The following is a 24,395-nucleotide window of genomic DNA, read 5'->3' as shown; positions in this document are numbered from 1 at the left end:
TCACACCTGGTGTTAATACTTTCTTTCTACAGGTGTCGGATACAGTGGGTGCCCGATGCCGCCCCCTCACCAGAGTTTACATCCTATCCACCAGCGTCACATCACCGTGCCCACTAGCATCCCACAACAGCAGGTCTTTGCCCTGGCAGAACCGAAACGGAAGCCCTCTATTTTTTGGCACACTTTTAACAAGCTGACCCCATTCAAGAAATGAGTGGCTAGAAGATCCCTGGACTATAGAAGGTTACAAGGCGAAGGAAGAGCCACTTGCCGTCAAAGAATTGGTTGGTCCAGCCGGAAAACTCTGAATTCTGGAGGGAAGGAGCCCTGATCTTCCTCTGCTTCAGTGAGAAGGACTTGCCAGCGGTTTAGTGGAGAAGGCTGTGGCTTGATGTGAAGCAAATGTTGACTTGTGTCAATAAACATTGCTGAATGAGAAACCCACCACTTGGTCGCAAGGGCAGAATTGCTGCTACTCTTGAACGGTGGTGCAGGGTTGTTGTACTTGCACCAAAGGAATGGTTTAAATATCTTAGGTCATTTTGCCTGTCTTAATAATAAATTCATGGCCAAATTTAGAAATAGGAAGGATAGTATCCAACCACCTCGCGCTGGCACAGCATGTTGGCAGAAAAAAAGAGGTACCATCTTCTCTGTGAGCACCAAGCAGGCGTATGGATCTCTGGGATCAGGTTAGCTGCCACCGCAAGAACTGCTGAGCCTCCGTCCTTCCTATTTGTCTTAGTTCACTGTCCTTATTTCTTGTTAATTTAACCAAGTAGGAATAGGACTTCCTGCAAGGCCTTAGCATCTTCCTGGCAAAAATGGGAGAAAATGTTCACTTGGTGACATAAATAGATAAACATGCATTTTTACGTGATGTTGCAAATGACGAAGGAAGAGCCCAATGCATCTTGGGTGGATCCTTATGAAAAGCGGTACTTTGCTGCATGCATTGAATGCACTTCAAGAAACTGGTTTCGTTTTATTTTGTTACCTGCTGCTGTTTTAGCCTGTGAAAATTGCCTCTGTGCTTTCCAGTATGCCTGCTTTTTACACTATGAGAAGCTGAAGTGTTCTCTGTTCTTAATGGCGCCAGTGCAACTAATGAATAAGAGAAACAGAACTCTCCTGTAAATTGGGCAGAGAATCTCTAGTCCTTGAGTGGTTGCTGGACTTCAGCGTCCACAATCCCTGACCATTGGCCATTCTGGCTGGGGCTGGTGGATGTTGGGAGTCTAATAACATCTGGAGGGCCACAGGTTCCCCACCCCTGCAGTAAATATAGAATCATTCCAGCTGGTTTCTGTGACTCCTAGAAAAACCTTCAGAATATCTCCAAAATGCTGTTGATTTTCATTATTCTTGCCTACATCAGCCAAGCCAAGAGGGTTGTTCGGGGATTGTTTCTTTGCAGTCAAAATGATCCCACACAAGGGAACATTTAGTGGCATCAGAAATGAACTTTGATCAAAACTCAGGTCAAATGTGGCCGGTTTATGGCTTATTAAAATTATGTTTTCTTGTTTTGCTTTGCTTTGTTCTGTGAATATGAAGCTGTTTCTAATACAGCGTTTACAGAACATTCTACGCCGAGAACGCCGTTATAAATTAAAGTTTATGGCGCACACTACTATTTCCCTATCTCAGTAGTTCTATATTAATGCAATATTAGCCTAAGTATTATCAACACAGTGGAGTGGGACAATTCTATTTCAGGTTGTTTTTCAAAAGATATCCAGTCTATCCAATTGCCAGTTGTGTTGATGTCCAGAACTTTATCTGATAATGAAGGTTGATTCAGGATTTTTAAAAGTTATTTATTTTTACTGTGAATACAACAGGGGGCGGGGAGAAAGGGGGTAAATCTGTTAAAATATATGAAGGACAATGGGCTACAGCCAAGCTTATTTAACTACAGGGTGAAATATAAAGCCTTTGGCTGACATCCTAAGCATATTTACTAGAAAGTAAATCACAGTTGACCTTACCTCTCGGTAGATGTGGTTAGGAGTAGGCGATTTATTAACTTCCAGTTTTCTCTCTCTTGCTCCCTGCCACCAGCACACAGAGGATATAGACTCTGGCAAAAGTGTGTCACCTTTAAACCCCATTCATTTCAATGGGAATGCTTAAAACACATGCATTGAATTCATTGAGACTCAGGTGTTTGGCAAGGGTGTATGTTGTTAAAAAATATTGTTTAATTGAAGCGCAGGCATCTGGGAGGGCTGCAGAGTGCAAACCATTGGAGAGGTGATTTGTAGGATGAATGAAAGGGCACTTGCAAACACCCCTTGATTAGTTCAAAAGTAAGATAAGCACAACAGAAACTGTCAGGCAGTCGCGGACCTGGGCATCTCAAATTTTAGTGGCACCCTGTGTGAGTCCAAAATCCTGCACCCCCTGCCTCTTACTTTCCGATGGACTTTATAGCTGCGGCCCCTGCTACAGTGGTCCAGAAACTCCGTGCCCAGGGCAGCCATACCAGTCGTACTTCCTTAGATCTGCCTTTGATACTGGATAATTTTTTGGCATGGCACTGGGTAAATTAGGTTCTTGTACCTGCATTTTCCATCTTTTTGAAAATGGATCTTTTATTAACAGGCAAGTGGAAGTAGCACATTGCAGACTGTTGTGTTAGATATGCCTTCTGTACATAGCTTAGCAATGATTGTAAAAAGACACTGATGCTAAACTGGATTGCCCAGCATGCTGTGAACCTCATTGCTTGCTTTTCAATAATATTCTTTTCCTGTCCCCAAATGAAATAGTTGAGAACTGGATATATGGAATTAAAGCCTTGCATTTTAGTCATAGCAGTTGTTAAAGTATTTTTAAAAAATCATTTCAACTGAGACAAAAACAACTGTCGTGATAGCCCACCTGTTTTGTAGTCACCTGCTTTGCAAGTTGATCTTTGAAGTCACAGCCTCCCTTCCCCAGATGGGTGGGGTATAAATAATAAATTATTATTATTATTACATTATATTGTTCCATTCGCTCTGAAAATGTGGCATAAAATTATTTTCAACAACTGGAACAAGCAGCAAAACATTGTGATGCATTCTTCTATTGTAGCTGGAGGGTGCTAGCCAGCCATGCAGCAAGCCTCCTCCCATTCCCTCCTCCCAACCTCCAGTTTTCCTTTCCAACTGACAGCACTCTGCAGCTACTGCTCAGTCCTCAGTGGGCTGTTTTTGAGCGGTGTTGTCCCCTTAGGTTGATGAGTTTTAAAAAATCTATTTGGGGTACTTCTCCTTACCCCAGAGCCTCCCCAAGCATGCTGCCACCTCTCTAGTTTTTCAGTGGTCCTGTTTCGGCCACTGTGCCTGCACCAGGGTTGATTACAGTTTTAAAACCTTTTCACATTTATCATTGCACGACCACAAAAATTGAGAAAGCTGGATGGACCCACTCACATGGCTGTGTCTGCCATAGTCTGGGTGCCTATGCCGTGATGACAAAGAATTTGTTCAGACTGTTGTTCAGTGTTGTATTCCTGTGACCCTGTGGGTATAGAAAGCAGGGTAAATAGAACGGTGGTCGCCAAGGTCCCTTCTCTGCTCCTGTTGACGTGCTGCTGCTACTGCTGCTGTTGTCTGCTCTCTGCCAGAACCAGGCAATTTGCATCAATGCTTCTGCCACTCCCCCCAGCCCCCCTTCCTGGCCTATGGAGCATAAAAAGAGCTTTGCTGCATTAGGCAGGTTCTCTAGTCAGGCATCTTGCTTTTCACAGTGGCCAACCAGATGACTATGGGAAGCTCACAAGCAGGACATAAATGCAATAGCAAATGGTACCCAGAGGCATACCACCTCTGATACTGGACGTATTGTATCCATTGCAGCTAGCAACCATTGATAGCTTTATCCTCCATGAATGTGTCTAATCCCCCTTTTTAAGCCATCCATGTTGGTGGCCCTCAGTACTGCTGGTGGAAGGGAATTCCCCAGCTTGAGAATGCACTGTGAAGAAGTATTTCCTCTTGTCTGACTTGATTCTCCCCTTATTTCACTGCATTGAATGACCCTAGCTTCAACAGCAGGGAATAGAAGCCCAGGAGATTCTCCAGGTGTTGCTAGATAAGTTTGCCCTCCCACTGAGACAAATTGCCTGGCTGACAAGTGTACCTTCATTATGGCAGCTTGATAGGAGACAGAAGGATTAGAATGGATCGCTATAGCTGACACTCATTGCCCTCATACCTGCAGAATTGTGCCCAGGGAACACTGCTGTTTTAGCACTGGAATGGAGCAGAATGCTTTGGATTTGCTTGTAGATGCACTGATGTTACTCCCTTCAGGAAACTCAAAACATTACAAAGAGAGGGAAATGTTTATCATTATTCAGGTTACTCAGGAACAATGTTATGTACAGTACCTTGCACACCAAAGCCGCTTTATTTAACAAACTTCTTCACCTTGACCCCTTTTTGCAGCCAAATTTTGCTTTGCATGAAGATGGTCGTGGTTGCAGCATATTAAGGCTGTGGGGCTGCTTTAATATTAATAATTTGGTTTAGAATGTTTTGACTTTGGAAAATACAAAGGCTGGAAGAATAGATTGGGCTTAAGGAAAAGGTAAAGGGACTCCTGGCTATTAAGTCCAGTCGCAAACGACTCTGGGGTTGTGATTAAACATGCTCTCAAACTATCCTGGAAATTCAGTGGGTGGAATCCAATGGAGCACTAAGGAGATTGTTCTGTCACAGCAAGCATCTTTGCTTGCCCAATAGAACAATATCCCCTCCCCCTCCACACTGTTGGCAGGGATGTTTCCTGACCCTCCAGAGCAGATTTGGGGAAGGAGGGAATCCTCATTGTGCTAGTGGAAGTTTTCGCACTGGCTAGCGGAATAGGTTTGCTAAATCAGACCTTATATAATTGCGCAGCCCAAAATCCAAAGAGCCATTTCAGACCAGTCCAAAGGCTTGATCTCACTCAGTGGGCTTTTTTCCGTTTTACATTATTTCTTTTAAGAACTGATTTATCACAGCAGACATCTGCAACTGGGTCAAAAGTTGTTTTTCCAATTTCACTCTAGTGACCTACTATTTATGAAATACAGTGGTACCTCAGGTTACATACGCTTCAGGTTACAGGCTCCACTAACCCAGAAATAGTGCTTCAGGTTAAGAACTTTGCTTCAGGATGAGAACAGAAATCGGGCTCTGGCGGCGTGGCGGCAGCAGGAGGCCCCATTAGCTAAAGTGGTGCTTCAGGTTAAGAACAGTTTCAGGTTAAGAATGGACCTCCGGAACGAATTAAGTACTTAACCTGAGGTACCACTGTACAGGACCAAAATAGATCAGAGGTGGGGAATCTCTCACCCTCCACAATGTTGCTGGACTCCAAACTCTCCATCTTCCCTGCCCATTAGCTATGCTGGTTGAGGCTGATGGAACTTGGGGCCTAACAATGTTTGGAAGACCACAAGCTCCCTCATCATTGCCTTTAGTTCCTGGCCTGGGTCTGTAGGGAAGTGGGCTTTAAGAATACAGTATTGTTTTTGCAGGTCACCATAAGCTGACCTTGAGCTTCATCAAATTAATGTCCCTTTAAATAACATTGTTGAGTTTAAATTTGCATAACACCCCCACCCCAGTCTAAACCGAACTGCTGTTAATTTCTACTGCAATGCTTGTGTTTGTTTTTTTGTCATGTTCTCATATAACCACTGATTATGAGGTTCCTCACAATGCTAAAGCACAGCATTTGTGCAAATAACCCTCAAAGCATACTTTTCCTTGTTTCTACTGGACTAAACTAGCGCCAAACTCTTAATTCTCTGGCTTGCTGCTAGCATCTTTTAGCAAATAAATAATCTAGGTTTTACAGTGGCTTGTGTTTCAATATACAAAAGTGAAGGAGCTTAACTGAAACTTTTCACATTTTTTTGCGCGGGGCATTCTTTTTACATTTTAAATATATTGTAGATTTTAGCTTGGAGTTTGAGCCAAAGGACCTTAGCCATAAATAAATGGTATATTTCTGTTGACTGCCTTTTCTTTCTCAATGTATATGGCATTTGCATATTGAAGACACCTTCTGAATGATTCTGTGATTTAACTTTGTTGATAAATATTAGGCCTGCTTGTTCAACTTGCTTGTATATTTTGACAAGTGTTCTCTAACAATTCCCCGCCTTCTGTATATGTTCTTATGCATCTTAACAGCTCTGTGCTGCTACATATGTTTCAAGCCAGAATTCCTGGCTTCAGAAAAAAAATTACTTGGCTGTTGACAGCTAAAGGTATAATGTATAGGATCTCTTTACCTTCATATGTTGTTTGCTGTATCATTTGTTGCCAGATTTATTTGCATTCTGTATGTTTTATATCTTTTTAAAAAATATCTTCTGGGAATGAATCTACAAACGTACATTCCATGTACCTTGCTCTAACTTTATATGTTTTGATTAAGAATGTGCATAACTTAACATTTCTCAGCTGTGTCTTACATAATTTCAACTGTACAGTTTCAATGTTTGTGACTTTTTCATAGCATATAAAATATTGTATGTGAGCTTTAAATATTTGAACATTATCTGACAGCAAAATATCATTTGTTTTGTTTATTTTGTCTATTTATAATCTTGCTCTACGAACCTAAGGCTCCCCCCCCCCCCGCAACATCTAGTTAACATTTAGCTTGCATAACTTCTCATTTTGCATGAGTTATCCCAAAGGAATTTACAATAACATATAACATTATTTTTTTTAGAAACAGATAAAAACAGCTTAAAAAAACTAAACATACTTAAGATCAATTTGGATCCAAGGCAGATACCAACAGGTGTTGCTGCTGCCGCTTCTGTAAATAGGATTGCATCTTTTTCTCGTTTTCTAAGAGAGCAAATTGAGAAAGGTGGAAAGGTTGGCTGCTTTCTCAGTCACTGTATGTGATGTTTGTGCACAAGCCAAAAACATGCATATGTCTATCTGTGGGTGGTACAGTTGCCCGAATGTCTCATGTAAATGTAAGTAGACAGAATTGCTGGCTAAAGATACATTCAGAAAGAACACATGGTCCACTTTGCTGTGCATTATGATAGCTAGAAGGGTTTGGTACTGCAGAAACAAGTAAATTTGAATTTCCAAGAAAGCAACTAAATGGTCCATATAAGTAAAAAACATGATAACATTTCATCCCCCTTTCCCCAAAGACCAGGATTATATTGTGAGCGGATGGAAGGGGCAGGCAGTCCCCATGCCATTTTTCTAACCAAAAAACTTCACCCGCACCCCCAGTTCATACATACTTCATAATGAAACTGTTATTTATGTACATAGCAGTTTCCCTCCCAGGGCAAATAACAATCAAATAACAATCAAATAACAATTGCCCAGGGCAAATAACAATCAAATAACAATCAAATAACAATTGGAGAAATGTAAATGTGAACATTTATTTAACGTATCATTTACCGTATTTTTCGCTCTATAAGATGCACCAGACCACAAGATGCACCCAGTTTTTCAAGGAGGAAAACAAGAAAAAAAATATTCTGAATTTCAGAAGCCAGAACAGCAAGAGGGATCGCTGCGCAGTGAAAGCAGCAATCCCTCTTGCTGTTCTGGCTTCTGGGATAGCTGCGCAGCCTGCATTCACTCCATAATACGCACACACATTTCCCCTTTTTAGGAGGGAAAAAATGAGTCTTATAGAGTAAAAAATACGGTAGTTTGTCCCAGAGCTGGCCAGTAAGGCAAACCTGGAAGAGAATTCCATTCTGCAAGAAATGCTGCGTGGAACTTCATGCTGGAGGGAGTTTTGTTTGCAGAGTTCCCTGTAAGACTGAAAATGACCTCAATATAGCAGTAGTTCAGTTTATGTGGTCTACAGATAGGGATGCAAGAAGACACTGGTTTCCATTTCACTCTGTGCTGGTCACCTACAACACTGTTTCTTCTCTGCTGCAGTTTGGCTTCTGACAAAAACTACATAATTTGTCTCTCTGGCCACTCTGGGGAAATGTTACACAATTGCCTAATCATTACTAATCATTCCCACACAAATTATTTTAATGAAGAGTAAATGCAATGCAAATTGGAAACCTCGATCAATTATGTACCGTTCTAGTTTCTGGGCTGAAAACAACAGTGAATACTGACCACATTCGCAAGACTTGATTGCAGTTCTGGATGTGGGACAAATCAGTGAACACCGGCATTTTCCACTCCTGTTGCCATCAGAATTCTCTTGACAGCCCTGTAGTCAGACCATAAATAGATACAGGCCATAAATATCCAAAACTTTCCTTCATTGGACATTTTTAAGCAAAGGTTAGATGGCCATCTGACGCTTTAGTAAAGATTCCTGCATGGCAGGAGTTTGACTAATGACCCCTAGGGTTCCTTCTAACTCTACAATTCTATAATTCTAAAAGCAATCACCTCAATCCACTAAATTATTCCTCTCTCAATTGCAAAAGGGCAGCATTTGGCCCTTCCTGAAGCCTTTAGTCACTGATCAAAGATCTCAGTCTGTAGGAAACGAGACTTTTAATCTCAGGGTCATGGATTTGAGCCCCACATTGGGCAAAAGATTCCTGCATGGCAGGGGGTTGGACTAGATGACCCTCGTGGTCCCTTCCAACTCTACAATTCTTTGATTCTATGAAGCTTCCAAAAATTATTAAACCACTTATTGTCCAAAGGTTCCTGGACAAAGGTTCCATTGTTAGAAGCAAACTATTAATGGGATGAGTAAAATACAGTAAGGTGATCTTATTAATGGGAAAATTTGAGGGGATGCATTATTTGAAAGTGAGGCAGGGATTTTTCAATCTTAAAAGAAGATCCTTTAAAAAAAACTTCCCTCAAAGAATCCTGGGAATTGTAGTTTGTTAAAGGTGCTGAGAGTTGTTGGAAGAGTGGTTTAACACTAATCCCTCTTCAGAGGGAATTCTGGGAATTGCAGCTCTGTTAAAGTGAATAGTGGTCTCCTAACAACTATCAGCACCCTCAACAAACTACAGTTCCCATAATTCTTTGGCGGGGGAGTCATGACTGTTTAAAGTGATGCGATACTGTTTTAAATGCATAGTGCAGATGACTCCATGTTAAAGCTCTGTTCAGTTAACAAGAACGGACTTTGGGGGTTCAAGTGGAAAACTGACAGAACACTGTACACTGCTGATTAATATTTAAGTGCTGGAATCATTCCACATACTGTAAATATCTTGGCACCTGCCTCCATATTAATCATTGAGTGTATCTGAAAACTGGATAACAGCTTTTAGAACTTAGTAACCTACTCCCCAGCTGCCCTTGCTTTAGCTTCACATACAGTGCCTGAATGTTAAGCACAAGATACCCAAAAACATATCCTGATAGGCAGTGGCGGAAAAGGTAAGACTTGGGTGCAAACTATGCCTGGGGAGTAGATGAGCAAATAGGTAGAGGTTGAACATAAAGTCTCCTGTTAGAAAAAATATTCCATGTATGTTAGGGACAAAGGGGCTGTTGTATACTGAGTGAGACTATTGGTCCCCCCAATTCAGGAATTGTCTATGGACTAGCAGCAACTTTTCAAATGGGGGGGGGGAGATTTTCCCAGCCCTAAGTGGCCTTCATCTGAGCCTCACTGGGTGGTTTTCAGTATAAAACAAGTAAAATAAACTATTAAGACATAACCACAACACATTAAATGAGAGAGAGTAAAATTCCTGAAAATAACAAGGTATTTGGCTGATGCCCAAAGGATGACAAGGTAGGCCTTCCTGAGGATGGATTTCTATACAGGGGTGCCACCACTGAGAAGGCTCCCTCTAGTCACCTGGAGAACAGGATCCAAGCACTTGGAGAACATGATCCAAGTTCTGCCTCTGGAGCAAAGGTAGCCTGGCCCCACCAGCTCTCTGGATGGAAAAGCAACTGAGAACAATGAGAAATATGCTCTGAGCCATATGCGAATGAGATGAGCAGTGACAAACTGAACAAATGTAATTTTAGGAAAAAAGCATTGGTGCTCGCCCCCAACCAGTACATTATTAAGTTGTAATCCCTTAAAATATTTGCTCGCTGCTAAAATTAGCTCTTGATTAAGGGGTTTATATACTTCCCATAGGAAGTCTCACTAACCTAAACGAATTATGGACTGCAGCAACCTATAAGGACTTGTTCGGTGACAAAGTAGAGACTTTGTATGCAGGCATCTCTATTCCTCGTGCCCCCCCCAAAAAACCCCCTGATTCCTCCTCTTGAGATCTCTGAGCTGCTGCTAGACAGAATCCCGAGCACCGGACTAGCTGGACTAATGGTCTGACTCAGTATAATACAACTTTGTATGTTCACAGTAAACTCCTCTGTTATCTAAATGAATTTTACCCACACCCCCCCTACACTATATAACCTTGTGCCCAACTGACAGCATGTGTTAGCATGTGTTAGCGTACTCTCAGATGCATTTTAAACAAGATGAAGATGCACAACAACTTTCTGATTAAAACATAGCATTTATTTTGCAAAGCATGCTATTCACTGGTTGTTTTATGTTGGTTTTTTGCTTTTAAATATATTGATTCCTTCAGCTGAAATTAGATAGCATGAAACTCTGGATTATTCTGCTGGCTGTTGCAGTCAGCACAGAAGAAATACAAAGACAGAACAGTTGCAATGAAAGGTTTCCTGGGATCCCTGGGAACCCTGGACACAACGGCATACCAGGACGTGACGGACGCGATGGACCAAAGGGAGAAAAAGGAGACACAGGTATCACACGTGTTGTCATCACGAGAACCCTATGAGCAAGTTATACAAAATATGCCAAGGTAGAGGAGAGCCAAGCCACTGATTCACTGTAGCAATTGAGTTTACGGTGATCTTCAAGGCTACTTTGGGTGTGAGGTTAATGTTTGTGTCTGCAACCAAGGCTGATGGGTTGTCAGGAGTTGTGGCTGTGCAGTACTATGGGTAGTACAATTATGTGGTTGGGAGTTAATGAATGGAAGAAGTTTTATCCCCTTCCCGGAAGAGAGCCTGCTGTGAGCCCCTCTCAGGTGAGAGATGGGAAAGCAGTATTTGGTGGTCCAGATTCCAGTGGGTGTGGGGCATTAGTGTTTCAGAGATGGGATGAGTCTCTAATATGTGTATACCTGGCAGTGATCCTTTTTATGGGAGTTATTGCTGAGTGTGAGTGGTTGAATGGTTGGTTGATAGAGATAACGAATGAGGTAGGACTTCCAGTTTTAAAAAGCGAAGCTAATTACAGAAGACCAAAGTCACCCAGCCATTAACTTAGAATCAATCAGTAAAAAATATGAACAGGTGATATAATGCACCTACTCAAGATGGCTGTACCTATGCAAGCAATGACCAGTGGTACTGCTTGCAGGAACATTATCTTGCACTGCCTTGGATTTTGTGCATTCCAGTTCTCCCTGACGGAACAGAATTGTGTGTTGTTGCAGGATGTGAGGTCATTTTTGCAGTCCAAAAGCAGAAAGCTTAAGCATCACCTTTTTTAGAATGAAATGCTTAACAGAACTGACACTGCCTTTTTCTGCGGCTAGGTGAACCAGGACATCCTGGAAAATCAGGCACAGATGGCATAAATGGAGAAAAGGGAGATTCAGGTGAGAGCAAAAAGTGGTTTCACCGAAAAACATTTTAGCTTGTTACCTGCTCCTGAGGGGATATGGATAAATGCAGCTGAATCTTCATGGGTTAGGGATGGGGTTCAGCTAAGATTTTAATGCAAACCTACCTAATGGGGGCCGGCATTTAATTTGCAGTAATTTCAAGTGAATTAAAAAGTGCCACTATTGGAGAATAGAGGTCACTGTCTCCCACTGTATGTCTTAAGCACTTCACTGAGCACATCATAATTAAAGTGTAGTCTGGAATCCTCCCATTTCCTATATGTTTGGTTATATATATATCCCAAATGACAGCTAAATTGCAGCTCTTGAAAATGTCTTTTCTCCCACAACACTTTCTCTCGTGCTCTGAAAATTCCAAGACCGTCCTTGACCTTCTCATCTCCTATCAGCGCAGTGTTAGCTAATACAAGAATGACGAAGGCCTTTTCCTGTTATCTTGCACATATGCTCCTAACAATCTGATACTAGATAATTAAACCATTCTTTTAAATAAAAGAAATCTCTCTCTTTCTTTCTCCTTTGCTTTTAGGAGCTGATGGCAGAGTTGAAGAGAAAGGGAACAAAGGCAATAAAGGGTCAAGAGGCTGGCCTGGGAAATTTGGCCCTAAGGGAATTCCTGGTCCTGTGGGTGATAAAGGTCAAAAGGGTGAGCTAGGACTGCAAGGACAAAAGGGGACAAAAGGGGACATTGGGCCCATTGGCCCAAAAGGACTTAAAGGTGAAATTGGAGTCCAAGGCGAAATAGGCTTAAGGGGTCCCGTTGGACCTATTGGCCCCATTGGTCCAAAAGGAGAGGTGGGAGGCCCAGGTCCAAAGGGCAGTAGAGGAATCCAGGGAGAAAGGGGATGGAAGGGAGACAGGGGAGAAAAGGGAAAACTTGGTAGTACCCCAGTCATCCCGAGAAGTGCCTTCAGTGTAGGTCTCACCACTAAGTTTCCTCCTCTCAACGTTCCCATCAAATTTGACAAAGTGATGTATAATGGCTTAAACCATTATAACACAGCCACTGGGGTATTCACCTGCCAGATTCCTGGTGTCTATTACTTCACCTACCACATCACTGTCTATTCAAGGAACGTTAAGGTAGCTCTGATTAAAAATGGGAACAGGATGCTCCACACCGCAGACAGCTACCAGAGTGGTGAAGACCAGGCCTCAGGAGCGACCATCTTGGAGCTGCAGAAAGGTGATCAGATATGGCTGCAGACCCATGGGACTTCTAATGGTTTGTTTGCAGACCCTGATGATGACACGACCTTCACAGGCTTCCTTATATTTAGTACCTCAGAGACAGCAGCGCCTATACCACTCCTTAGTTTGTGATCTGTTTTGTTTCTAATGTGATGCCAATTATACATGCTATTACTTATTTCTCACATCGAGATTTGTATGGCAACAAAGCTCACAAGAGCATATTAATAGCTCCTGGTCAGTGACATAGCCCCTGATGCTAAACATTTTATAAATATTCCCAGGAGCGGTTTTGTTGGTTTTGAAAAATAAATCTGAAAACTAGGCCAACTAGTCCATATCTCAATTTATGCAAAATTATGTCTGCAACACCATATGTAACCCTCAGAATCACAAATGTGGAGAATTATCTTACCCTGGGATAAGGGGGTGTTGCTGTTTGTTTTAAATGAGGAGATTAAGATCCTATACTTTTTGCCAGAATAGCTAGACCTGGATTAAACTGTACAACCTACTTTTGTATGCCTGTGCCAAGATGCACTGAGCTTGTTTGCTAGATGCTGCATCAGGACCTGAAGAAATTTATCCTATTTCTGCCACTCCCCACCCTCTCAAGTTCCCACTTAGTCTGTAGAACTTGGGTTTTCTGTTTTGCAGTGGTGACGAGCCAAGCAAATTCAGGTTCCCTGTTATGGTTGGTGCTGTAGTTGGCATTTTCTCTAACATGCTACAATGTTTCTGAACATTGGACAATGTTTGCCTGCAATAAAGCATACTTTTACCTATTTAGTGTCTTATCTTTTGGGGTATAAAAATTTATTTCACATTACTCTGGAATTCTAAATGTGTGAGACAGACAGAGGGGAGAGGAATATTCCTTGATGCCAAATTTGAGTGAAGGGCAATAAGACTGCTATCCGAATTTATTTAATTCATTTATTTTAGTAATACACAGTACAGTACCCTTATTTATTACATCCCATGCTTCCTCTCAGGAGGAGAAATGCTTCAATGTTGCCCAGAGCTCCTGGGAGGAAGCATGCGAGAGAGTGTGACTGGCCCAGAGGCAGCCAGCAAGTTTCATGACTGAACTTGAAGCTGGCTGCTCTCCCTCTGAATCCCACGCTCTAACCACTATACCACTCCACCGAATTCACATTTCCGGGGTGTAAAACCCATCAGCAGCTCCGGTCCACACATGAGACAAGGTGAAGCAACCGCTTCAGGCAGCAGGATCTGCAGGGGCAGCAGATCCAGAAGTGGGTCTTTATTCTTCCCCCACCCCCTTGTGCATGATGTAGAATGATCTTCACTCAGGCCTTTTCCTTGGCGGCGAGGGGGAGGCCATTTTATATTTATATATAAAATATATAATTTTATTTATGGGCTATAAATAAAATATATAATTTTATTTAGGGGCTGCCCATTCGTCTCAGAAAGATTCCCACTTCAGATGAAATCTGCACAGCAACCTGTGGCTCGGGTGTAGTATTTACACCTAAAAGTGGTAGAGCTGTAAATAATGTCGTCCATGCAAGGTGCAAGGATGGGGCGTCGTTTTTAAAGATTCTTTCGGGTAAAAAAAAAAAAGCAAAAAAAAAAAAAAAAAGCCAGTAAACAAAGTACCTTGCAACACCAGAGCAACGTGAAACGTTGCCAACCCCCTTTTTGTAATGAGGATTCTCGCTTGCTTGCATTACTTACTAGCTCGTTCGCTTTCCCTATTAAAACAGCGTTCAAAAAATTAAGTAGAGCAAATTTGCAGAGCCGGCGCACCATCATCTTTACCATCATCTCCTTCAGCTGCCCGCCGCCGCCTCGGCGAATAAGGATAATTGAAAACATAAGCACGGAAAGCCGAAGCGCCACCTGGCTCGGAAATCCCTCTTGCCGCCACACCGGGGCGAATGTCTGCCTCCAGGACGCGAGAGGGGAGGCGACGAAGCTCCTCCTCACGGCCCGGCCGCGTAAGAGGTCGCCGCCGGAACCAGGAACAAGCGAGGCCGAGGCATTCTAGCGGCCTGGTCGGCGTGCAGCGAAGGGAGCTTTTCCCCCTCAAGGAAAAGAGTACAGGCCGAGCAGGCAGGCGGGGAGGCCGGCCGGGGCCGCCATGCTGGCCGGCTGCGGTCGTGTGGCGCGGTCTGCCGCGAGCGGCCTGAGGTGGGGCCCGCCTGGCCGGGCCGGCGGCTGCAGCAGCTCCGCTCCCCGGAGATGGGTCAGCACCAGCTGGTCCCCGGTGGGCGCTGCCTTTAACGCTCAGCAGCAGCACCGGCGGGAGCTGGGGAAGAAAACGGTGAGAGGCCGCCTGGGCCGGGGAGGCTGGGGCGACCCCCTCACGGGGTCGGAGAGAGAGAGGTTTGTTTTGAACCCCAGAACCTCTTTTCGGTGCCAAGACTCCGGAGCAAGCGATGCGAAGGCTGTTCACGGCCAGGATTTTATTTTTTATTTCTGCCTGCTTCCAAAAGGAATAGATAGCTGCTCCCACCCATCCCTTTATCCTCACCACAGCGGTTTGTCTGTGTGTTGTTTCATACCTGTGCATAATTGTTTTGTATTACTGTGTGCTACTTAAAGGTTTTTTAAAAGTGGTTTATATTCACTACCGCTCCTAAATAAATAAAACAGCCCTGTGAGGTGGGTTAAGCAGCTGGCCTAAGTTTTGTGGCGGAGTGGAGATCTGACCCAAAGTGCCTCAGGTTTGAATAAAACACCTTAACTACTACACCACACCGGTTCACAGTGTCTGGGGTCTTCACTGAATTTCCCCACAGTATAGTCCTTGATTTGAATTAGAGCTTCATGGCATAGTAGCTCAGACAGCTAGAAATCCAGCAGGACCTTTTTTCACCACTGTCTCTTTATGCTAGGATAAACTTTCCAAGCTCTTTGCTTGTTGTGCACTCTTAAAGCATACCTGCACACTCCATGTTCTGCTAAGTTGCAGCACTGGCATAAGGGTTCAGTAAATCCCATGTACCCACTGTTGGTTTTGGGTGAGCTGAATTTTAACTCTGATCTAATCCTGGATCATCAACATGTCACATAGCACAGCCCTATGGTTGACCTGAAAAGCCAGTGAGAGTTGTCAGTAAAACACAGGAACAATTCATAAAAGGCGACAACCTTAGGCCTAACAGGGGCATTTGGAAATTAGCGACCATTCAAGAGTTTTGTTTCTTTGGAAAAGTGTTTAGCAAGTTATGGTAACCTGGTGTAAGAGGTCACTAATGTATATACTGCATCTCAATTTCCAAGTTATCCTATACAGTACTCTGTTTTTCAGTTCTCAGTGTAGTTCCTTATGTAGCCAAAACACCTTAGCTACTACACCACACTGGTTCACAGTGTCTGGGGTCTTCACTGAATTTCCCCACACTCCAGAGAGAAAAATATGCAGGCTTGGGTAAACACTGAGGTTTTGTGTATGCATACAGATGTAAATGTGTGTACAGTGGTACCTCGGTTCCTGAATGCCTCTGCTGTTGTACGTTTTGGTTCTCGAACACTGAAAACCCAGAAGTAAATGATTCCATTTTTGAATGTTTTTCGGAAGTCAAACGTGTAACGTGATTTTTGCTGAGTGCAAGAAGCTCTTACAACCAATTGGAAGATGTGCCTCAGTTTTCAAACGTTTTGGAAGCCGAATGGTCTTCCAGAACAGATTATGTTCAAAATCCAAGGTACCACTCTTTATGTATAATGTACATCACAGACACTTGCACATATATATGACACATGAACACATATGTTGCAGACACATGCACATATAAACCTATGGGGGGGGGAGCCCCAAAACATCACTATAACTGAATAAGCTCAGTGGATACAGGATGCTGACTGGCCTATGGGATGGAGTGAATGGAGCATCCTGAAAGACGTCATGGCTCACCAGCTGAACTGAGTAGCAGCATCCCAAGCAACAACATTTTGTTGAAAATCATACCAGTGATTCCCACTTGTACTATAAACACGAGATGCTGTAATATTAATTTAGGAATCTACTTCGGGCACCCAAGTAAAAACATAATTGCCGTGTTGTGGAGTTGGTGATTAAATCAAGTGTGCTGAAACATTTTCACACTTCATGTATTTTTACAAATACAGCTTAAATGTAAAAAGCGGGTTTATAATTTATAGCATTGCTGCGAAACTGGAAAAGTTGTAGTGTATTATTTATATGGGGCCTGTTCTCTGTGTTTTAGGGTCTGTTTGGTGTACCAGAGTTGAGTTGTCCAGAAGGATTTCAAGAAGCTCAAGAAAGATCACTGCAAGAAACAGAACGACTAGTACAAAAAGCATGTACTACACCACCTGGGAAGGAGATAGTCACGATCTTTGATCAGCTCTCAGATGCTTTGTGTAGAGTAGCAGATCTGGTAAGATACTTTTGAAACTTTGAAATTGCCATTTGTTAATTAACACATTTCTAGATTCCAGTTTCATAAATTTTGTCAAATGCAATGGGAACTATATCAATGTTATAATTAACAATGAAACTAAATGAGATTTCCTGCTAAAACAGACAAGCCTGTTGCTCGAACTCCTTGATTTCTTTTTAAAAATGTAGTGCCCAATATAGTGAGCCCTGGGCTTGTTAAAACATTGCTTTTAGGCAGTAATTTGTTTGCTGGGGATTATGCCGTTGTGTTAGATAGCGCATGTATTTGTTTTATACATTTTGGTAACCCACTGCTAATTATGGCTTCCCATTACGTAGACAGACAGTAGGATAGACATGTGGTTGATCCTCAAGCAGAGTGGTACAAAGACTTTCCTCCTCTCATGTTCATCTGTGTATGAAAATAATTTAAATGTACTTTTTCCTGAGGCTGTATGAGGAAAATGACATGTTTAATAGTATCAGTAGCTTGTACTGCTACGAAACACAAGATGCTCTAATGAAAAAAGATTCACATGGCAATTTAAGTTTAAATTTCTAACTTTTCTTTAAATATCAAAACAAACATTTCCCTATCACTATTATAGTTTCTTTTTTCTACTGCTTTAGGCTGACTTTGTGAAAATTGCCCATCCAGATTTTGCTTTCAGAGAGGCTGCTGAGGAAGCCTGCAGAAGCATTGGTACTATGGTAGAAAAGTACGTTTTATTCATTATGTTTCAGCTTATCTGTTTATTGAATGCTGCTATGAACAGTAGACAACAAGGTGTTTTGTTTTCCTATGTGTTCTAAAGTCTTTATGGAAACAAGGAGAATCTCTCTTCCAATTAAGAAATCTGGTAAAAATGTTTTTTAGTTTATAGTAATTACAGCCCTGATAGTCTAATTCTAAATACATGTTTCCTAACCACTAGGAAACATGAGGGACACGGGTGGCGCTGTGGGTAAAAGCCTCAGCGCCTAGGGCTTGCCGATTGAAAGGTCGGCGGTTCGAATCCCCGCGGCGGGGTGCGTTCCCGTCGTTTGGTGCCAGCGCTTGCCAACCTAGCAGTTCGAAAGCACCCCCGGGTGCAAGTAGATAAATAGGGACCGCTTACTAGCGGGAAGGTAAACGGCGTTTCTGTGTGCGGCTCTGGCTCGCCAGAGCAGCGATGTAACGCTGGCCACGTGACCCGTAAGTGTCTCCGGACAGCGCTGGCCCCCGGCCTCTTGAGTGAGATGGGCGCACAACCCTAGAGTCTGTCAAGACTGGCCCGTACGGGCAGGGGTACCTTTACCTTTACCTTTTAACCACTAGGGTTGTTTCCAGATTGACATCTAATAGTGTTACTAAGCATAATTGAGATATTGTCCTTTTACAATGTGTTAGAGGACGAGATGGTTGGACAGTGTTCTCGAAGCTACCAGCATGAGTTTGACCAAACTGAGGGAGCTAGTGGAAGACAGGAGTGCCTAGCTTGCTCTGCTCCATGGGGTCACGAAGAGTCAGACACGACTAAAAGACTAGACAACAGCATATTTTTCCATGCTCTCTCCATACCTGTGGAAGGACATCATCCTGTTGGTGGGGAAAGCAATGGTTCATATTACATGAGTGGTCATTTAAGAAAAATGAAATCCAAGCGTTCCATTAAAAAAACGCACCCAGTTATTTAATTAGCTGCAAAATGCTTATTGATTTAAGCATGATTGCTTTTCATGAAATTAAGAAAAGAAAAGAAAACTGAGCAGTTGTTTTGAATAGAAGTGCAGGCCTAACATCTGGATGGCTCAGTTGCTTAGTGTGGTGCTGATAATGCCAAGGTTGCAGGTTTGATCCCCATATGGGAGAGCTGCATTGCAGCGGGTTGGACTAGATGATCCTCGGGGTCCCTTCCAACTCTACAGTGCCACAATTCTAAGATGGGAAGTGTTTATTGGGAGGAGCCACTTACTATAATGTCTCTTGCTAAAATAGCCTTGCATGGTGCAGGGGAAAGGCTGCCTCCCCAAAAATGACTGCTGGAGAGCAAAACCTTTTCACCCAGCAAGGCCCCTGTTGCTCGGTTGGGGTTGGGGTCTTTTGCTGCCTATTAGTTATTTTTTGGCTGCAGCAATCTTAATATGCTACTTACTTTCATTGTTGTGTTGTGAATAAGTACTTGTTGACTGATCTGTTGCTCTCATCTACACTTCACTAGTTATGGTGATGTTAACATTCTGTGGTTTCTGAAAACAACCTGACAGTTTAAAAGACATGACAAAAAATTCTGCAGAAATAGTAAACCTAAAAATGTTTTTGTTATTGTACTGTGAAATAATTGTATTAGTAGCAACTGATCCTTTAATCTTCTGTGTTTCTAGATTAAATACAGATGTAGATTTGTGCCAAAGTCTAAGAAAGTTGTTGGCTGATAAAGGTGTAATGGAGTCCCTTGATCCAGAAACAAGGTACACATTTTTAATTTTGTTTCAGTAGATATTTCTTCATGATACTCAGAGTGTTGACTATTTAATGTTCTGCATACCTTATTACAATATAGGGAGCCAGTGTGGTGTAGTGGTTAAGAGCGGTAGACTCGTAATCTGGGGAACCGGGTTCACGTCTCCGCTCCTCCACATGCAGCTGCTGGGTGACCTTGGGCCAGTCACACTTCTTTGAAGTCTCTCAGCCCCACTCACCTCACAGAGTGTTTGTTGTGGGGGAGGAAGGGAAAGGAGAATGTTAGCCGCTTTGAGACTCCTTAAAGGGAGTGAAAGGCGGGATATCAAATCCAAACTCCTCTTCTTCTTCTTCTTCTTCTTCTTCTTCTTCTTCTTCAAAACACGGAGAATTATTTTCATAGTATACCATATTTGTGAGTCTAATTCCAGTCTTTAACTATGGAAAACATTTTGTTAGTGGTCTAGGTAACCTATGGTTACAAGTGCCATTTCATTCTTTGAAATATATATCCAATATATCTAGACTTGTCCTTTGGTAGACTTACCATGCTTCCATCTACATTCCTCAATCCAGAATCTACTCGCTATTCTGAAACTGAAGAAACTTTTATAAAATTTGTAAAATTCTGTGCTTTCCTCTGGAAATTTTAAAACTCCATGCTTTGGTCAGGGTTGGTAACCCTAACACCCCAATTATCATGGTCATCTTAAATTCCTTTTGACTTTTTTTGTCTAAGGCCTCAGAACTGTATCAGACTTATGGTCAGTGTGCCACAAAAAAGTTTGCAAGCAAGACATGATAATATCTATTGTTAGAAGGAATTAAACAATGCAAATATTTGTCTTCCCAGTGAGCATGAAGGTTGTCTGTATCTAGTTTATTTCATCAATGTAGCAACACCCTATGACACTTAGTTCCATGAGACTGCAATCCTAACCCTGCTTACCTGGGAGTAAGCACCATTGAATTCAACAGGACTTACTTCTGAGAGCACATGGTTAGGATTGTTTTGTACATATGCCATATGGAAAGCTATTTTCATTAAAAAAAAGATGTTCCATTGCTGTGAGCTTGGATCCATGTTATTATTTGTTTTCATCAGCACCAGGCAATTAGTGAGTAAATTGCATAGTTCATGATTCTGCTGACTTGACTGTGAAGTCAGCTGGTATGTCATTGTTATTGATTTTCAATATTTCCTGTATGCCACACTCAGTTTGTGGAATATCCTTCCCTAAGGCATGACTGGAACTGATACTGTCCATTTTTCAGTGCCAGCTGAAAATCTTCCTCTTCTTCCAGGTCATTTGGATATTTCAGGACAATTTGCTTGTACAGAAATAGTGATGGAGGATTTTTTTAAAAAAATGAATTGTGTATTGCTTTTGAATTTTTTTTAACGTATTTTAATAATTGTAACACTCTCTGGGGTCCTGTGGTGAAAAGTGGGATAGAAATTATATTAAATAATGAATAAATTATGTTGATAGTTCCCTACATTGACAAATTAGAACTTGTTCTGCAACATAATAATATGCAAAATGTAATATATATCTGTAAAAGGGATGAGTCTATAACAGTACATGTCCTGGAGTTAATGTGATTTTATTATTTCAGGCGAGTAGCTGAACTTTTCATGTTTGATTTTGAGATCAGTGGTATTCATTTGGATGAAGAAAAGGTAAGTTATTTCCATTATAAGAAAGGCTATTGGCTGAGCCTTCTAGAAACTAAGCCCTTATCCCAAGCATAATATGCTGATTAACCACAATAAACAAGATTTACAGAATACAGTGATCCTTAACCTTAATGACATGGTATTAATTTCTACAGCTAAGATACTATGGTCTTAGTTTTTAAAACATCTTAATTTCATAAGGAATATGTATGCATGGGAATATTCCCACAGATTGCTGAACCAATGCAATGCAGGAATCTCAACTAAAGCTTTTTAAGATGTGAACAGAACCTATATTTTAAAGAAATATTTATTACTCTGTTTATTTCTCATTTGCAGCGAAGGAGAGCAGTAAATCTCAATGTCAAAATACTGGATTTGTGTAACGAATTTCTCATAGGATCTCATCTTCCAAACAAGGTTGACAAGCACATTTTACCAGAACACATTCGGCATCATTTTGCAGTTGAAGGCAATTATGCCCAAATCAGTGGTCTCAATGCTGATAGTCCTGATGATCTGGTATGTATACATAAAGTACATTACAGCACCATATACAGTACGATCACATCTTACAAGCATTTAACTCATGTTAGTTCAACCCTATGTGGTTGAAGGCCATTTGGTTGAAATCCACAAGTTAAATGCAAGCAAGGCCCTCTTGGCACATCAGTTCTAGGATGCTCTCATGAGATCTCTTGGAGTCATCCTTGTTCCTGTGAGGTCTTGTGCCAGCATCTCTAGCCTTCTGGAGCCGATATACTGAGTGGGCCTTGCCAAGCAAGCAAGGCAGGGAGCTGAAAAGTTCTTTTCACACTGGGAAAACCCAACAATCCAAGTTGGGGACCATCACTACAATTCCATAGTATGTGCTATGTGAAGAAGACTTCTTTTTGTCTGTCTGGGATCTTCCAACTTTCAACTAGGTTCTTTAAGTACATGAGATGGAAGAAAACCTTCAACTATATCCATTTGTCTGCATGGAGGTCTTTTAACTGTATACCCCACACCTAAGCCATAGGTGTGATGACTAAATTTGCAAATGCTATCTTTTTTAATGTTCCATCTAATGACCGGGAAAAGGGATTCAGAAATTGACCAGTTAGGGGAGAAGTGAATATTCCTACTGTCTCTTCCCTTCATTTGCAACAGGGTGATACTGTATACAGTGGTACCTCGGGTTACATACGCTTCAGGTTACAGACACTTCAGGTTACAGACTCCGCTAACCCAGAAATAGTACCTCGGGTTAAGAAATTTGCTTCAGGATGAGAACAGAAATCGTGCTGCGGTGGCAGCGGGAGGCCCCATTAGCTAAAGTGGTGCTTCAGGTTAAGAACAGTTTCAGGTTAAGAACAGACCTCCGGAACGAATTAAGTACTTAACCCAAGGTACCACTGTGATACAAATGTCTTTTCATCAATTTCTGCATTTTGCTAATAAAGTTGTCCATATATTGCTTTTCTTTTGAATTAACCTTAGGTACGTGAAGTTGCCTACAAGGTTTTCCTGTACCCAAATGCTCAGCAATTACATTGTTTAGAGGAACTTCTTACCAGCAGAAACCTTCTGGCCCAATTAGTAGGATATGATACATTTGCTCATCGGGCTCTTCAGGGGACAATGGCCAAAACTCCAGGTAATGCTAATTGTGAAATATGCCAGGATAAATGCAGGCTGTGCAGATTGTTACAAGAGATTAGTAGTACATGGGAGGAGAGAAAAGTGTGTGTGGGGGGAGCATTTTCCTTCGTGTTCAATTCCCTCTCCTCCTGGCAACAGTTTCTCTCATATTGATTCTAATGGGAGGGAAATAACACTAGCTCTGTTTCAGGGAAGTGGGATGCCTTTGGATCCTGTGGATCAACAGCCTTTCCTGACAGCACCCTGCAAGGTCCATATTTGCCCTCTCCCAACACCTGAGGGGCACTATGTGGACCTTTTCACAGCCTCATGGGGGAGACATACGAGGTTGGATCTCCCTTTCCAAAGGTGGACCTTTGTTTCTCTCCATCCTCTGAAAGGGGACATCAGAGAACCCTATGGTCCTGGGACACTATCCCAAGGAACATGCAGTCAAACACTAATTTATGCAGTGTCAGAATGTTTTAAATATATTACATCCTCATACGAAATACACTGCATAGAATGATGTCTCAATGAAATTGTTGTGTTAAAGAAATGTTGCTGCTTGTTATTTTAGTTATGTTGACCATCCATGAGTATTATTTGCTGCTAATAGAGAACTTCCTTATTCAATATATTCACATTGTTTCAAAGCTCCTGTGAACATTGCATGGGGAACCTGTGGCCCTTCAGATGTTGTGAGACTACAATTCTTGTCATCTCTCACCATCCCAGGCCATGCTTGCTGTGACTAATGGGAGTTGGAGTCAAACAATATCTGTTGGTCTGCAGGTTCCTCAGCCGTAATAAAGTTGAATACTCAAACTTCTGCATTACAATTTAATTGTTATCAGTCAGCTTTAAGATTAGGAAACCAGAAACCTTGCACTAGTCAGCTCTGTTGATTCAGCTATGACCTGCTGTAGTTCTTGTAGGGCTGGAAATGAACCTACACTAATGTCTCCAGAGTGTCAGAAATTTCAGCTTTAATTTTGCTTAATGGCTTCTTTAGTAAATAAAACAGATAACCACTACATTCAGCCTTTTTTAAAAACTATGACTTAATTCACTTCTGAATTATGAATCGTTTAGAAGATTACTTTAAGCTAGATGAAAGTTTACAGCTGCATATAAGTTATTTCTTAAATGTTCTTTCTGCCTACTGTACCAATATTTCTTCCATTCTGTTTTTTAGAGAAAGTAATGCAATTTCTTGAGAAGCTTTCAGATAAGTTATTCAATCGGTGAGTTTATTTTTTAATAAGATTTAAAGGGAGAACAAATTTGCCTTGCTGCAAGCTAAAAATTTTGTAATATTACTAGTAGAATCAATAAAAAATACACTTGTATTTCATAATTAATTCACCCCATCTTAATTCTGCAAGATTATTGAAAGGATTATATCTAATCAACTACAGATTAAGGTCATACTGTAATTGTAAAAATATTCTGAACGGTGGATGTCTCACTG

The 24,395-nt window shown here is 41.8% G+C and overlaps 3 protein-coding genes and 1 long non-coding RNA gene across 19 annotated transcripts in view; 3 read left to right on the top strand and 1 right to left on the bottom strand.

Moving 5' to 3' along the window:
• The window catches only part of SPATA13 (spermatogenesis associated 13), a 161,031-nt gene extending 154,470 nt beyond the window's left edge, over window positions 1-6,561 (top strand). For 15 of the 16 annotated variants that reach the window (XM_077927083.1, XM_077927078.1, XM_077927084.1 and 12 more), the window contains one exon: window positions 33-6,561. In XM_077927083.1, coding sequence (XP_077783209.1) covers window positions 33-214 — 182 coding nt within the window. In that variant the 3' untranslated portion in view covers window positions 215-6,561. The remainder of the gene's footprint in view (window positions 1-32) is intronic. The other variant, XR_013392535.1, reaches the window with a different exon arrangement.
• Window positions 4,960-14,597, bottom strand: LOC114595735 (uncharacterized). Its single transcript, XR_013392536.1, has 4 exons — window positions 14,501-14,597; window positions 9,781-9,878; window positions 8,115-8,211; window positions 4,960-6,845 (listed from the first exon to the last, which is right to left on the bottom strand). It is a non-coding gene; the product is annotated as an uncharacterized LOC114595735 (long non-coding RNA).
• Window positions 9,767-13,581, top strand: LOC114595733 (uncharacterized). Its single transcript, XM_028726350.2, has 3 exons — window positions 9,767-10,715; window positions 11,516-11,578; window positions 12,135-13,581. Exons 1-3 carry the CDS (start codon window positions 10,550-10,552, stop codon window positions 12,926-12,928), a joined length of 1,023 nt encoding a protein of 340 aa, XP_028582183.2. The 5' UTR covers window positions 9,767-10,549; the 3' UTR covers window positions 12,929-13,581.
• A 309-nt stretch (window positions 14,598-14,906) lies between the features above and the next one.
• Window positions 14,907-24,395, top strand: part of MIPEP (mitochondrial intermediate peptidase) — a 50,388-nt gene continuing 40,899 nt past the window's right edge. Inside the window, exons 1-8 of the mRNA XM_028726347.2 lie at window positions 14,907-15,089; window positions 16,999-17,172; window positions 17,805-17,893; window positions 19,539-19,625; window positions 21,238-21,301; window positions 21,638-21,820; window positions 22,781-22,937; window positions 24,120-24,168. Of these exons, the coding sequence (XP_028582180.2) occupies window positions 14,907-15,089; window positions 16,999-17,172; window positions 17,805-17,893; window positions 19,539-19,625; window positions 21,238-21,301; window positions 21,638-21,820; window positions 22,781-22,937; window positions 24,120-24,168 (986 nt within the window). The remainder of the gene's footprint in view (window positions 15,090-16,998; window positions 17,173-17,804; window positions 17,894-19,538; window positions 19,626-21,237; window positions 21,302-21,637; window positions 21,821-22,780; window positions 22,938-24,119; window positions 24,169-24,395) is intronic.

Source organism: Podarcis muralis, chromosome 4 (assembly GCF_964188315.1).
Source record: "Podarcis muralis chromosome 4, rPodMur119.hap1.1, whole genome shotgun sequence".
Lineage (NCBI taxonomy): Eukaryota > Metazoa > Chordata > Lepidosauria > Squamata > Lacertidae > Podarcis > Podarcis muralis.
Note: the sequence above shows the minus strand (reverse complement) of the source record. Positions and strands in the feature narration are given on the sequence as shown.

What these genes read in the sequence shown, in the direction of transcription:
- LOC114595733 (XM_028726350.2), top strand. Translation starts at nt 10,550, where the DNA reads ATGAAACTCTGGATTATTCTGCTGGCTGTTGCAGTCAGCACAGAAGAA. An exon ending in GGGAGAAAAAGGAGACACAG is followed by an intron (nt 10,716 to 11,515) that starts GTATCACACGTG and finishes TTCTGCGGCTAG; the next exon opens with GTGAACCAGGACATCCTGGA. An exon ending in TGGAGAAAAGGGAGATTCAG is followed by an intron (nt 11,579 to 12,134) that starts GTGAGAGCAAAA and finishes CTTTGCTTTTAG; the next exon opens with GAGCTGATGGCAGAGTTGAA.